This window comes from Phoenix dactylifera, chromosome 5 (genome assembly GCF_051530095.1).
Source record: "Phoenix dactylifera cultivar Ajwa chromosome 5, Ajwa_hap1_PhDact_Kaust_v1.1, whole genome shotgun sequence".
NCBI lineage: Eukaryota > Viridiplantae > Streptophyta > Magnoliopsida > Arecales > Arecaceae > Phoenix > Phoenix dactylifera.
This window is the reverse complement of record NC_143194.1, coordinates 25,778,638-25,795,179: the sequence shown is the minus strand read 5'-3', so window position 1 is coordinate 25,795,179 and position 16,542 is coordinate 25,778,638. Positions and strand designations below refer to the sequence as shown.

The 16,542-nt window shown below is 36.7% G+C and overlaps 1 protein-coding gene across 3 annotated transcripts; it reads left to right on the top strand.

Moving 5' to 3' along the window:
- The first annotated feature begins 282 nt into the window (after positions 1-282).
- On the top strand, positions 283-15,857 carry LOC103712884 (AMSH-like ubiquitin thioesterase 1). Of its 3 annotated transcripts, none has more exons than XM_008799577.6 (14): positions 283-663; positions 5,717-5,781; positions 5,975-6,050; positions 6,265-6,456; positions 7,452-7,552; positions 8,574-8,679; positions 8,755-8,801; positions 12,445-12,766; positions 12,943-13,032; positions 13,118-13,180; positions 13,260-13,334; positions 15,168-15,230; positions 15,329-15,381; positions 15,505-15,857. In XM_008799577.6, exons 1-14 carry the CDS (start codon positions 550-552, stop codon positions 15,677-15,679), a joined length of 1,542 nt encoding a protein of 513 aa, XP_008797799.2. In that variant the 5' UTR covers positions 283-549; the 3' UTR covers positions 15,680-15,857. The 3 variants fall into 3 exon arrangements, with proteins under 3 accessions (XP_008797799.2, XP_088578138.1, XP_088578139.1); XM_088722012.2 differs by having other exon boundaries at positions 301-663; positions 15,135-15,230; XM_088722013.2 differs by lacking the exons at positions 15,168-15,230; positions 15,329-15,381; positions 15,505-15,857 and adding an exon at positions 15,036-15,147 and having other exon boundaries at positions 301-663.
- Positions 15,858-16,542: the final 685 nt, after the last annotated feature.

Below are 16,542 nucleotides of genomic sequence, written 5' to 3'. Positions count from 1 at the left end.
TCTTCGTCCCAAATCACTAGTTGCTTGTCCATGCTTCGAATGGGGCTTAAATCTCCTTCAAAGATCGCCTAAACGATGTAATGGATCGAGGGGTTTAGGGGGGTTTGAGGGGTTTTTTTTTTTTTTTTTCTTTTCAAAACGAAACGGAGGAGGAGGAAGGGGGGTGTATGAGAAAATTTCAAGGGCAATATGGTAATTACACTAAAGGTTAGTTTGGGTATTTTATTTTTGGTTTTTGGGGGGTGTCCTGAGCAATAGGGGGGTGTATATAGAACTACCCTCACAGCTATCATAATTAGCAAGACCAGAAAATTGATATTCCCAATTTGCCCCTCTGAAAAGCTCCCCTCTCTCTCTCTCTCTCTCTGGCAGACGCCCGCGCCATTGACGACGGCCTCGAAGAGGCCCTGGATCGCTGCGATTAGGGTTCCTATTTTCCCCCTTTGATACAATCTTGGAGAAAGGGAGGGTATAATTCCAATGCGATTCCTCTCTTGAATAGAGATTGAACGAGAGAAGGGAGGGAGGGAGGGAGGAGGAAACCCTAAGATGAAGTCTTCCTCGGGGGCAATCAGCATTGCGGCCAGCGCGCAGAGGCTCGATGTGGACAATCGGATCTCTCTCCGTTACTACTACCGGATCGCGGATAATCTCATCAAGCAGGTCGTTCTTTCTTTCGACTTGGATATAGTTTGTTAATCCTGTGAAAAAAAAAGATTGCATCTTGATCGCGTCCCATGTCTCTTATTTATTTATTTAGATGTATGCGGTATCCGTTATTTTTGATTTATTTATTGTGCTAAACAGGATGATTCGGGGAAATACTTATAAGGATTTGTTCATGTTTAGCGGAGATTTGAAACATTATTTCTTTGGTCATAGGGATATTGTTTTCTTGAATGTGGTTCGAGATAAGGCCTTGTTGACTAGTTTTAGTTTGGGAATTTATAGTGGCGTTACCATCACCAAAGCTTTTGGACTAACAGAAAAGGATGGAATGATTGAGACAGTTTCACGAATGGCATTCCAAGGTGTGCTCTCAAGTGGAAGAAGAGAAGAGTTTGCCAATGGAAAAATTAACCATTTCTTTTTCTTGAAATTGGAAAATCTAACTTGATCAGAGCTCATTGGAAATCCTTTATTTTTCAGGTAACAGACACCTGCAAATACAAAATTGTTCATGCTTTTACTGAATTGAACAAACCCTTGGACAATAAACATCAAGAAAACATAGGAAGTTTCAGTCCAAACATGTAGCACATCTGATGGCATTAAATTTTCCCATCAATTAGAAGTTGTCTTCTGAGATGACATTAGGAAGCTCCACTCCAAACAGATACCTTCGCTGCAATTATCATGTTTTAGCACTTTTATTAGTCTTATGTTTTAGGTGCATCAGCCTTGTTCTTGAAAATATTTTAGCCTACTTATTTATATGTCACAATTTTTGGATTCATGCTTGGGAAGATTTTGTGAAGTTTATTGGAGTTGTAACAATTTTCTCAAGGTTCATGATTACATAGCATATTTGGGAAAGTCCTATATTTAGTTAGCACTGGAATCTGGCTCACTAGAGGTTCTGAAATCAGTAAAGGAGTTTTAACGAAATCTGTGTTTATTTTTGTCTTAAGTTGACAAAGTTGCAAACTCATGTAATTAAGCTTTATGGTTATATGGTGTGAATGCAAATACAGCAGAATTAATCTTAACAAGTGAGCAACATAAAAAGGTTCTCCTTCATTTGCATGGTGATCAACATGGGCTTTTTTCATCAACATGTACTCATCGTCCTTCTAAAATCATCTTCGAGAGCGTGTTATTTGATTTGTTGCTTCATCACCTTCGTGTTATGATTTTATTTATTAGATATAATCAGACCCTGTATTGGTGCCACACTAGCACAGTGTTAGTATGGTACGATACGGAGTTTTTTTGGTATACCGAGTATCGGTACGCCATCCGTACTGAGTATTGGTACCGAACCGGTATGTTACGCCCCGTATTATCCGGTTCAGGCCGATACGATGTACCTTGGAAAGAACATTAGGTTCGTTGAGGATTTTTCTGGATGAGCACAGAAAATTGCTATATTAACCAATGAAAACTTCTGAAAAAAATTCTTTGATTTTAAAGATATCAAAGAAATTTCTTTTCTTGGTTAAGATGATGCTCGTCTCCTGTTTTTCTAGCATGTTGGGCTAAGTCTAATTTTAATGTAGCAAGTTCGAGAATTAAATTATTTCCTTTCCAAAAAATCTTGAAACGAAAATTGCCCTTCCAAATAAGATAAAGATATTACTTTTGTTAATTTAGGCTTTAGTACTCGAAGGAAGCAGATCTACTACTGTAGGTGTAATTGTCGATCAAAATTTCAGAAGCTTTGGATCCCTAGATGTAAACATCATTTCTTTCTATTGTTCAGTTCTTTATGGTATACTGTCAGAAAAGTAGTTGTAGTTGATAGCAGGCACTTAGCAATGTTGACTTACTTACAATCAAGTATGTGCGAAAAGAAAGTAGTGATGTTGGGTCGAAGAGCATAATGCTTACCAGTTACCACCATATTGTCAGTGGTCTGCATTGCTACAGACTGGCCTGTAGTGGTCTTTATTACTTTGATCCATGTTGATACAATAATACAGCCGATTTCTTTGGTTTCCACTTATAAACTTGTTGGGTTCCATCCCAAACAACTTTCTCTTTATTTGGTACAAGTAAACAATTTTTCTTACATTTTCTAGCTTCTTCTAAATGGTTTGAGGTTTTGATGACTTTGATCTTAATTGGAAACACTAATATGCAATAATGATGTTCTATATCGAGCATCTTTGAAGGTTTTATTTGACAAGATCTATTTTCTTCCTTGCTCAGAATTATCACAAGACCATAGTATTCAAGGAAACTAAGCCACAAAAGGCACCATGTGCCATGGTCCTCTAATTCCTTTAGACATTGTTTGGTTGCGGAAAAAGTGGGGGATGTCCCTCACTTCCCCCACTTATTCTGCCAAACAGTATTTGAGGCCAACAGAATAGCCTTACACTGTCCCTACGCCGTCCTAGGAGATACCCCTCCAACTTATATCATAAGCCTATTTTAACCCTATGCTTGGATAGGCTTATTTCATAGAATTAGGTGAAAGCTTATTCTGCCTAATTACCACATTAGCCCTGTAATTACTATTTTGCCCATATCTGCTTTCTAAATACACAGAAAGTGGGAGGGCATTTTTGTCCTTATGATAAAGTCTAGATCAGTGTGAAATTGGATGCTTATTAGTTGTACTCTATTCCCTGTCCTTATCCCCTCCCACTTATTCCTCCAACCAACGCCACCAAACCCTTATCCCGCGGAATAAGTCCATCCCTTCTAAAGTACTCAGATGACGTTTCTTCATTCTAACAAAATTTATTCCACAACCAAATGTAGCTATAGGGCTTAGAGCTAGTGGGGAGGATCTCTAGCTTATTAATTGGGGATGAGTTCCATTGGTGATGAATAATCATATGTCAAGGGAAGTTCTTTTCTATATTGATAAGGTTTTAATTCGAGACATTTAATAGTTATTAGGAATGAGGGATGTGTAATGCATGTACAACATAAAATTTTAAATTATATTACATAAAAAAGTTTAAATAAAACACTATTTTACATTTAAAAAATTTATTGAAGTAAAAATATTACTATGTACACATATTATTATGCAAAAGATGCTTCATACTTAGATAGAAAATATTACCTTATTGAGATGGAATATTTTAAACATTAATTAGTCTTGAATTAGACCCCCCTTTTCGAGAACTGTTATGATCATAATAGGGGAAGAGAGAGCCATAAATTTATGGTTGTCTTGGAAGAGAAAAATGAGATTTTTATTTATTTATTTATTTATTGCTGTTATTTTAGTTTTCATTCTATCTCCCTGAAAATAAGGATTAGAATTGAATTAGATTTTTTTGTTTTGTTATTTTTTAGGAGATGGTTGGGTCAGGGAGGAAGAGAGGTTGCCAGAAATTTGGTGTTGGTCAGAATTTACCGAAGAAAATACTGACATCTCTCCAATTGTTTTTTTCTTCCCTTTTTCAGAAAGCCAGACTTTTTTTCTTTTCTAAATTAGTATAAGTGAGAGGAGAGGCAAGTGGAGGGTAACTGTGGACAGAGAAGCGAGAGGAGCATTTTCCCCCCTTTTTTTGTATTAGAATCCAATTAGTTTTTCTTCCCTTTTTCAAGATTCAGGATTTCATTTTCTTTTTTCCTTCCGCATTATTGGAAGTGAGAGAGAAGTTGCAGGTGATGAGCGAGCGCAAAGTGAAAGGTGGGTGGGGGAGGGTATTAGTTTTTTTCCCTTATTAGATTCTTATTAATTTTCTTTTCTTTTCTTAGGAGCTGAATTTTTCTTTTCCTTGCTAGCTAAGTGGAAGTGAGACATAAGAGGTGGGTGGAGAGTTAGCACAGATTGAGAAGCAAGTGGAGCATATTATATTTTTTCCTTGTTCTAAAACAAAAGGGATTGTTAATATTTATCTTTAAATAGAAAGAAAGGTGGAAAGACATTTTCAGTAGAGAGCATGACAGTCGGCATCAGAGCAGAGTATTCTCTAAATTCAAAACTGTTGTTCTTTTTAATGTGGTATATATTTTAAATGTGGTTCATTTCTCTATGTATTTGATAAGCCAGATGTAAGATCACAGCACATACATTACTGGTGTTAGAAAAATGTTAAGCCCCCATGACTAGTAGATTCCCGTCAGTTATGCACAACATTACTTTCACTATTGTAACCTCCCTCCATGCTTGACCTGTTTAGTGTGTTTTATAATATCTATGTCATTGGTGATTTTCCCTGTCCATCAGAATAGTTGGGGAGTGGCACAATTTCATATACTAGTTGCAAAACCTTTGTCAGATTGGAGATCTTTTATATCATTGCATGCCACATGCCGACACAGGATGAAACTATACACATACCATGATAACCCTGGCCAGCTATACTTGGAGCCCCAAGTAGTTGATCTAGCTTATTGTCCAGGCAATTGCCTACATCCATCTTCTTGGAGACTGAAGCTTGGTTTTTCAGGTTTTCTATGAATTACTTCTGTTTCATTTGTTTAATGCTTAAACTTGCATCAAATTGTCCCGTGCACCCCCCTGCTCCCCAGAAAAGCTGACCTTTTCCTTAGTTATATAAGAAGCATCTATTCTGTTTAAAAGTTATCTTTGCTCTTTTTTCGATTTTTGTTTCTTAATGGGATAATGCTTCCAGACTGGATGGTCAATCTTTTGCCTTTTTCTTTTATTTTTCTTTTCGTCAACCTGTATGTTATGAGATTATTAATTCATAGCAGGAAAGAATCATAAAACGTTGAAATGCCTAGTGCTGAGATTTTAAGTTTTGACTTAGCCTATCAGAATGATAATCACATGATCTGGTTGCTTCATATGTAGGCTAACCTATATCTTTCCTTGGTTAAAATACATAATTTGAAGAACTTAATCCAAAATGTTCTACATATTCTGGGCTGTTAGGTGCTTTTCCGTGCCTTCTATTCTGTCTTTCATGAATTATTCTTATCTATGTTTTGTCTAGGTTCCCTCCTATTGGTATATCCAATACGATATTATAGTTAATTCGACTTATTAGTTATTCGGTAAGGGGCTTCAGTTATTTTCTCACATTAGCGATCTTTGATCTCTAAAATTGTTTACTCACTGCAGGCTAATATCTATCGGGCGGAGAACAATATTATTGATCTGTATGTTATGCTTTTGCGGTTTTCAAGGTCAGTATATCATTTGGAATAGAATGTTATTTGAACATTTTGAATATAGCTGGCTCGTCGCCAGTTTCTGGTTTTGGAATCAGGAAGCACATAACATTTTCTACAGTCACTTTTCATGATGCTATCATGTTATGCTTGATTATTTCTTTTTAGTCTAATTATTAGTGGATGAGTTGATTTCTATCTACTGCAGTTTGATCACTGAGACTATACCGTATCATCGAGACTATCAAGTGTCTCTACAAAGTGAAAGACTTTATTTTAAAAAGGTATGCCATTTTGTTCATTGTTCATGCTTGTTTGAAGTTTCCAATAAGTCCTGCTGTGGACATTTTTTTTCCTGTTGTGTGCTTATCTTCCTAATATGTTGTGATCGTACTGTGTTTTGTACTCATCATGTCCTACTAGATGGAATTATTCTTTGCGCAGTATAAATTATTCTTTGATGGAATTCCTATTTGACTTGTGATATCCTCTTTGCAGAAGTTATTAAATGCCCTGAATGAGCTGGAGGCACTGAAGCCAGTTATGCAACAACGGGTCCAAGAACTGAATAGGAGGATTAGAACTCAAGTAAATAAGTGGGGCCAGGCTCAGCAAAATGGTTTTGTTGATAACTCATTGGAGTGGCCACCAATAAGAAAACAGACACTAACAATTAGCAAATCGAGTCAAGTATGACCTTGTCTCATTATGATACTGATAATGTTGCTGTTTCATTTTGGCACTACTATATAATTCTTCAAATCATTTCTACAATTGAGAAAAGATTACTCTCATACAGTTTTCGGCGACACTCTTATAGTACATAACTGCATGCGTTATGTACCTATACAAATAGGGAAGTTCTGTGGTGCACTTAAAAATTTCTGAATTATCCATCTTTTGAAGTGGATGGTTCAGAATTTATAAATTTAACTGGTCAATGGTGGTTGTGACTGGCTGCACAATCTTAAATAAGTGATTCTTGAACATCCTAGGAGTATTACTTTTTTTTAGGAAAAAAATCTCCCACTTTCCCATACCTTTAGCGGACAAAACTCCATTTATTCCCTCCATTTCCTATCTCGTCCTGCCCCTGTCGCCACTGTCATCAGTTATTCACTAGCTCTCCCCGCTGCTGCTTCATTTGAGAAAGAACTGTCTGTCTCCTTCTTTCTCTTTGCCCTCCCCCAGCCTTCCTCTCTCCACCTTGCATCATGAGCTCTTGCACCTGCTGCATTTGCAGTTTCTTTCTTTCGTACCTCTCTCTCTCCATCTCTCTCTCTCATGCGCACGTGAGTCCTGTCCAACTTGCACCTCCTCTCTCCAACTTGCGCGAGTCCTGTCCAACTTGCACCTCCTCTTGTTGAGCTCCTGCACTGCTGCATTTGCATTTTCTTACTTTGGCGCCTCTCTCTCTCTCTGGCACATGTGCATGCATTTTGCATGCTTGCATCCCTTCCAGCTCCAGCTTCCATCACCACATTTGCCACTGCAATGCCAGTGATATGTTGAGTATCATCTCCATCCAACATTGTCTCTCATCACTAAACCCCATGGCCAGTATCCCTTTCGGGAATTCTCGATGAACTTATTCATAACTGATTATCATAATGCCCCGAAAGGTATAGGATCAGAAGAACAGGGCAAAGAAAATTACATTTATCTGGATATGTTCCACATTGCAGGTACACAAAATTGTTGGTCAAGATGGCACCTCTTGGAATTCAGTCATCCAGAGTGACAGATTACCACTAGCAAAGCCTGGAGAAGAGCAATTTCGCAAATTGTAAGGCATTGAATAATTTGCCTACAAATGTTACCTATGCCAGCAGACTTAGCATAACTACAAGTGAAATTTAGTCCGCACATTTTTCAAAGCTTGGGGTTCTACTTTCATGAATCATGATAATTTGATTACTGCAATGCTTAATATTCTTTATCTTAAACCTATCGCCTATGTGGTGAAATCAAGGTACCTGTAGCCCAACATTTTCTTTTCTTATGCTACATTGATGGTGCTGATTGCAAATAGCTTTTTGCGCGCTGGACCTAAATGCAACATATTCAGCTTACATATCCATTACTTGAGTTTACTGTCTACCTTCCATTATCATCCATCTCATGATGTTTCTAAAGAAATGCAAATTTTAATTTGTAATCACAATTTAGTAGTATAATTACTTCCATTTAGCTTGATATAGGACTATATGGTATTATGGTTACTATATTATGATGGGACTGGCTGCTGTGAATTCTATGAAGCCATCTGTCCCTCCAACAAAGATGTGCATCACATGCGCCTAATGTTAATATTCTTAATGCAAATTACTTTAGTTGATTCACTCATTCACTGATATAAGAAGGATCTCTTTTAAATAACTGTAGCTTATACCTACGAGATTTGAGGGATTGTATTTGATTGAAGATTTCAATATATCATATTTTATACTTGGAATTATGTTAAAAAGCAAAAATGATTTGTGCATGGGAACAAATATATTTGATAATCGAAATATGCTCCAAAATTATAAAGAGGTCATGCCCATTTGTCCATTATGAAACCAATGGGCTGTTTTTTTTTTTTGCTAATTTCAATCATAAGAACTGTTTTATATTTTCTGTGAGCATGAAATAATGGCATTTGTTATTCAGTTTCAAAACTTGGACATTTTGTAAAACATGTTTTGAAACAGCATAATCACTAGATATCTTCCTGCTTCGTGCTTCACTCTTCTTTCCTTTTTCTTGTTCTTTTTCGTTTTTCTGACTAAAATGCTTCACTCATTTTGGTTGACATTCTTTTGTAGCTCTCTCAATATCCCACGCCCGAATGAGGAGACTCTATCAAGACACTCCATTTTGGGTCCAAATGGGCTTCATGGACAGTGGAAGGCACCCAGTATTGACAGAGGGGTATACTTTAATTCATTAAATACTTGTATCACAATCATGAAAAAACACAATTGACCTTCCTTTTTGTTGATGCAGATCCGATACCCAAGCAATTTGGACTTGAGTCCTATAAATATCCCAAGGTTAGAACTTTTACTGACTTTCCTAATGTACTTCTTTCACTTGAAGTATTAACATCTATGTTAGGTAAGGCAAATTAACATAGTGACTTACTTTTCAATAGTTTCTTATTTAATCAGAAGGCAATCTTCTTTTTACATGACAAATTTTATAATTTTTCTTGACTCTGCATACGATTCTTCATTATGTTGCAGCTAAAGGCCTAAAAGCAGTCATTGTTACTAGCAAGGAATTTTTTGTTCCAACATTATAATTTTAACCGAGGAAAGGACTAAACATGGACTTAAATTCTGCAGCCTTCCCTTTCAGATTTTCCTTTCCCATGGACTTAAATTTTGCAGCCTTCCCTTTCAGATTTTCCTTTCCCCCTCTGTTAAATTCTTCCGCTTCCTCCATCTTTCTTTTATATAATTCAAAGAGCTGATTTATATTCATGTTATTAGTGTTGGAGAATAATGCAACACTGGCTCATAATGCCTCAACTCTTGGAACCATTCTTGTTGTCCTTCATCTCTTCCTTTTGGTAGATGTTAGCCCTCTTAACTGCCTAGTTTTCGTTCTTCCTCTTCCTTTCATTTCTTTCATCTGCCCTCACCTAATAAAGCCTCTTATGCATGATTGCCTTTATTCCTGTCCTTTCCTTGTCTGCATTACAAGACCTAACTCCCTTTCATGAGAAGTTCATCGATAACCTCTCTTTTCACCAGACATGCCTGATTACTTGGTTACCTTTTTATCTGCATAATTTTATGTTGGAGTGAAAAAAAAAATTCTTGCCACCATCCCGGTTCAAGAAATGATTGGACATGTTAATGGATACATGCCTGCTCCTTTGGACTTGATATCCATTAAAGATATTCAACAATGAAAGAAAAGACACTAGGCGGGCAGAATTATATGAAATGTCAACAATATGGCTAATGTATAGCCAAGGGACAGACGCCTTCAGGGTGGACTAATGCCAACCTATCCTAAGAAATTTTGTGCAAGTTATATAATGTTGAAAAAAGAAAAGTCTGTTGAGAAAACCTCGATGATTTTCAATATTTGAAGACTTAGCATAAGCATCCCAAATCCAAACTTAAAGAGGAGTCTTTTTGAAGGACATCCCACAAATTCTATCCAGCTTTACACCTGCGATCTGCCATTCAGAATCCCATTAGTGATGCTGACAAAGTTCTGATTTTGCTTGCTACTATCATGACAATCTTAAGCTATTTATAATTTGCAACATATGCAATCTCAGGTTTTAGTCCTTCATTTGCTATCTTCAAGTCACCTCTCCTGCATGTGAATAAAGTGCTGCCCCTGTTACCTGGCAGCTACCATCATGATTATAGTAATTCTTTTTATGCCAGTGGAAATTTCTAGCATAGAGAAAGTGCATATAATCATATAGGGGATCTCTATAGGTTGAGGATGAAGATTTGAGGGTTTTGTTGATCAACAGGGATATATTATTCTGCCTATTAAGTTTTCTACCTTTTCAGCAAGCAAGTGGTGGAGTTGATCTATAATGCAATGGAGGAAACATGTTTCATTTGGTGTGCCTAATCTATGGAAGCAATAAGCACACTGCCAGAACATGCCAAATTTATTGGTGCAGCAATCTTCATGCATCAAGATTTCCTAGGAAATAACACCTGTTTGTTTCCAAGTTGCTAAAGCAGATCCTCTGTTGCTTATCAAGACAGAGGAAATTGTTATAAATCCACTACATAAAGGCATAGTCGTTAGCAAGAGTGTGTAATATGTAAAATAAATTAGATTAGGAAGTTTTTAGATGCCCACTGTATAAAAGCATAATTGATAGGAGGTCTGTTTGTACCAAGTATAGTCAGATGGATCCATATAAAGGCTGGAAGCATTCCCTGTTACAAGATGGATGCAAGTAGAAATGTGGGTTTCCTAATGAGGATGCATGCATTATGTATTTCACATGGTTACTATGAGGATCATCTTCTTTTGTGCGTTGAGGTATGAATGACCAGTATGTAATGAGATGTCAAGAGTGTTTCTTGGAGAGTCTTGAAATTATTTAACTTCCAGTATGCTTCAAAACAATGCAGTGTATGTAGTCTAACCATGATTGTTTTCTGTATTTCAATGTGGACTTAAAGTTATAATCATCAGAGTATTGCATCGAGATGGTATTTTATTGCAAGCTGGACGTGCATTTCTAAACGGCTGAAATTTATTATTAAAGGTTTGGAAAACCTAAGATATAATTAGGTATAAAAGTTAAGTGGACTGATAAAATAATTTTTCGCCAGCAATGCATAATCATGTGTACTCCTATACGATAACCCGCAATTGCCAATGTTGAAGGATAATGATATAGAGATTCATAATGACCCAAAGTGGTATGGAAATATCTCAGATGCTGTACAAAATCTTGCTGTAACCCGCCTTGACATAGCTATTATTGTTGATTAGATTTTTTTGCATATCTGTCTTCTTACTGCTTCACATAGCACTCTCTGTCAGAGAATTATTATTGATGGAATGGAATTGACTTCAATTTTCAGATTCACTGATGCAAATTGGTTTTGTTATCCATATTCTTGGAAGTCCCCTCAAGATTTCTACACTATCTTGGCAAAAGAGGGCGGACTTTGGTGCAACGGTAAGGTTGCTCCATCGTGACTTGGGTGTTATGGGTTTGAAACATGGAAACAGTCTCTCCACATATGGAGGTAAAGCTACATACATCTAACTCTCCCCAGACCTTGCAGTGATGGGAGCCTTATGCACTGAAACACCCTTTTTACACCTTGGCAAAAATTCTGTCCATGCAAAAGTAGTGGTTGATAAACATGAACATAAGTTACAATTTCTTCTAGGTTGTCCTGGTGTAGTCTAGAACAGTCATTAGGATGTAAACTGTATCTACATAGGTATTAGTTGATAGCATTATGGTTGTCCTATCTGCCATACACTGAGGTGAGTTAGCTCTGGCGCTCAATCATAAAATAAAAACAAAAGAAGGCTCTGCAAATCCTTATCCATCTAGGCGAATTAGCTACGGAGCACAACTAGAAAGAAAAACAGCTCCAAAAAACGATTGAGCAGTGTTATCAACTGATGTTTAACTTGATCTTAATCCACTCAGCGATTGTTCCAATATTTATTTCTTGGTCCAGTTGGTGGACAAGGGGGTAAACTACCTATACATATGGTTAGTAATGATCATCATCTTATTCATGAGAAAACTGAATAGAGTTACATTAGACATGATAAAGCTGCATTAAACATCTGCTGGGCCAACATTTAGCATATGGCTTTTGATTTCATTATTTTGCTCCAAGATTGTGTACAACTTAAAAAGAGGAGGATAAGCTACACCCATTTCCATGTATATCACTTTGTTGTGTTGCAGCTGAAGACATATTTCTCATAATTGCAAATTAGAAATTCTAATTTCACTCATGCCCTATGCTCTGGTAGGACACACTGAGTGGGGATATATCTATTACATGTTACCTCTCTCCCCTCCTCCCCTCCTCCCCCCCCCACCCCCCACCCCCCACCCCTAGTGTAGATATATCTATTACTTTGTACCTCTCTTTTACTCCTTTTGTATCTTTTTGGTGCTAAGCTATCATATTTTAGTATATTACTGGAGTACATTTTTGTTGGTAACAGCCTGATTCCGCCAGTGGAAGATAAACCTGTGGCCATAAAAGATGATGGTACTTCAGGGAATAAAAGATCTACAATTGAAGAGGTTCTTTCATTGCATGATGATAGAACAGCTCCCACTGCTGAACCAAGTCCAATGATTAACTTAGATGCTGCAGGAACTCCTATGATGGATATCACCAGAGAGCCTTCTCCTCCACCTGTCCTTGCAGAAGTGCAAGACATGGTTCCTGTCGCATCAGAAGTTTCTAATTCCTTATCTGGGCAAACAGTATCATTGCAGGATGAACTAGTTCAGACTGAATCTCCTTTGGAAGTTCACATAGTGAGATATTGTGCACCCCCTTCTAGATCTTCAGATGTCAAATGTTTTTCTGAAGTGTAATTTATAGGACAACATAGGCACAGAAAGAAATTTTTTTTATTTTTCTGATGCTTTATTTTTTTCCATGTATATGTTTTCACTAATCATCTACTTTGTTTTTGATATTTATTTTGCAGTCCGCAACAATGATGGACAGCTTTATGAGACTTGCAAAGTCAAATACTGTCAGAAATTTAGAAACATGTGGTGTTCTGGCAGGTTCACTTGTAAGAGACGAGGATTTTGAGAATTTGTTTTTTAACTGAAAGCAGCTTTTGGTTGTATATTCAGGGCATTGTTTTGTTTTTGCAGAAAAATAGAAAATTTTATGTGACAGATCTGATCATCCCCAAACAGGAGTCAACATCTGATTCAGTAAGATAGTGATAGCTTTTTGATGTTGTTGTGCATTACACTCTTTGATTTTAATAGCAATCACTGTTTAATCATTCAGTGTCAGACAACCAATGAAGAGGAAATATTTGACTACCAGGACAAGCAATCACTTTTTCCCCTTGGGTGGATTCATGTGAGAACCTAATCCCGCAAATGACTCTATTCGTTCCTAGCTTGTTATAGCATCCAGAATCAACTGTGTAATATATCCAAAGCATCTTCTTGGGTGTTAGTTTTATTTTATTTATAATGCTTCTAGTTCTTATAGACTTGCATATTGTATTTATTGGAATATATGTGAGCATGTTGTAACTATTTTTGTTTGGTTTCTGAAGTACTCTATTAGGAACATCACATTCATTTTCCCTTCATATTTTTATAAATATTAAAAGGGGTACATGTTTACTTTTGATACCTTCTACTTTTCAGTCTGCTAGTACCTTTACTGGCATGAGTTATGGTTTCTGGCTGGTCAAGTCTCTGAATAGTCGGTGCTTTAAACATGTTAGACATCAGGTTATAATCCTCTTTTGGAAGCTTAGTGTATGTATGCTGCCTCTGTGTGAACGGGGAGATTTTCAAGCTAGCGTCTATTCGCTCTCCTCGAACAGGCACCACCTTTGGCGGGGGCATTTATAATCTATATATATTCATTTTTCAGGGTAATGTAGTGAGAGAAATCTCTTCCCTTACATCTAATTGGAGCTTATTTACCAAGAGATCAGCACATTTCCTTGCTTCATATTTCCTTTTTAGAGAATTTTCTGACCATATTATTTTCTTTTTTCATCCTTAGTCTTTCTAAACATGAGGCAAATCACCCAAGATCAGCTTATCTATTGATTTAGCAAGCCATGTTTAACTAAACACAAGCTGATCCAGAATCAGCACGTTCACTTGACAGCCCTACTTCCAGGGTATGCTATTGTGTAGTTGATATTTCTTGCTTTAGACTTGTTTTTGACTGACTTACCAAGTGTTAAAATTCTCTGATTACTGTGTTGTTTCAGTCAGTTTTTTGAGACTCTAACAATGAGGTTTAGGCCTTTATAGTTACAATTTTTTCTTCCTTTTTGTTTTTCTTTTGTAATATTTGAAATTTCTTCTTTTTCTTTTTGGTTTTTGTTTTTTCCCATTTTAGATTTCTCTTGAGGGTAAAAGCTGGCCTTAATGTTGTGTTTTTTTGCTTTCCTTTTTCCCCTTCCAGATTACTCTATCTCAAACTGTCAACTGGTCATTATCCAGCCAACTGTCACATGCATGTAGATTTTTTTCTTTTCTTATTGCTATTTTCCCTTTTTTTCCTACCTTTCTGTCTTTTTTTTCTTTTTAAACCTGTGCAGGCTCCTAACTTTTGTCTGTTAATTGCTGATTTTTTCCCCCTCTCTATCATAGAAGGAGGAACTAGCCGTTTTTTGCCTTATATGTTATTGAAGGATGAATCCTTGGTTAAGTGATATGAGCAATGAATACTAAGTGCCCTCTCTGTAATTTTTTACTTCTTTTTGAAAATCTATTTTTGTGGTTCTTGAAGGTCTTCAGACATTCTTTTAACAGTTTTGTCCCTGCTAAACATTGCCTCCCCTTGAGTAAAATCCTAGTTCCACCAGCAGGCATGGCCTCAATTCTCTATGACCTTTTCTTTCTGATGACCTATTATCATTAGTTGTCTGAATATGCTTTTTCTGGTTATGACAATGTATGTATAAAATAGTCATTATTGTTTTGTCTGAAACTATTTTTCTTTCGGGTTTTTTCTATTTTTTTTTGCGTTTTTAATTGTATGAGTTATGTCACAACAGTGAGTAATTACATCGTCCTTTAATTTTTTCAGAAACTAATCTATGGATAAAATATATTTTTTACATTCCCAAGAGGTTATCTGCTTCTCTTTTCGGATGGATGAGTTGATAATACACACATTATGATGCAGTATGGCTTCTCATCTTTATTTTTAAATGCACAGACACATCCCACACAGTCATGTTTCATGTCCTCGATTGATCTCCACACCCACTATTCATATCAGGTACGCATGGATGCTAATTCCGTGACAATTTATAACTACGTTTCTCTAACTTTCATTGTGTTTTCCTCTTCTAAACATGTTTCTTGTACTTCGCTTAGATCATGTTGCCTGAAGCTATTGCAATTGTTATGGCACCAAAGGATAGTTCAAGGTAAGAGTTTCAAGACATCAACCATCTTTAACATTGCCTTTGTAATTTACTTGTTTCCATCAGATTCATACGAGCAATTGCTTCTTATTCTGGGAGATTAAATAATCTTCTCAATTTATGCAGGACCCATGGGATATTCCGACTGACCTCTCCTGGGGGCATGTCGGTCATTAGGCAATGCCAGCAGCGTGGTTTCCATCCTCATAAAGAGGCACCGGATGGGGGTCGTATATATGACCACTGCTCATATGTCTATATGAACCCTAATTTGAAGTTTGATGTAATGGATCTTCGATGAACATAAATTTCCTCCATCACTGGAATAAATCATGTATGTGATAAGTCCATTGGTTGTACAACTCCATGACTATATATATGATGAATCATCAAGCTGGCTTTCCTGTATATGATAACAGAATAGATGGTTCAAGTGTAACTCAGGCCGTGATTCATCAAATTTCATCGTTTTCAATTCATATTGGTCCAAAACTGGCTTTGCTTTTATTTTTGTTGTTGGTATGCAATATCAGTTGATTGCTGTTCTTGGATGTTGGCAGTGCTTTTATAATAGGTAGCAAGATGCATAATGTGGAATGATTAATGATTCAGATCGTTGGAATTGGTTTCTCTGCACTGGTGGAAGCACTCTCGTCCAAAGCTGATTCAAGATAATTAAATTGACAGTGGATATAGAAAGATTACGGAGCACAGTGGAGGTTTTGATGGGTTCTTGATTTTTTTTTCTTTCAATTGACCCGATAATGCTTAAGGGATTTCCGAGATTAAGGCTTCTGTTTGCGAAGAACCTGTGATAAAATTACACATTAAACAACTTTTACTGCCACTTACAAAGTTGGACTAGAGAATGATTCTTCCGTAGAAATTTTAGGAAAGCTGAAAAGCGGTCTTTAGGTACTTAATTCTTTGATCCAATTTTCAGGTACTCGTTGAATAGGTAGTTTGGGATAAAAGGAAGAAGCATCCCAAGTCGATCATTATTTAAGTTCATCGACTAAATTAATGTGGAAACCAAATAATGCCCCGGCGACAGAGAACCAACTGGGCAGCTGGGGTTTAATCCAAGCAGTTTTGCTTTCCTTTTCTCATACGTCAAAGGACTCAAATCTCGCAGAAGTGATTAAGAACGTCTCGAGCCATGAT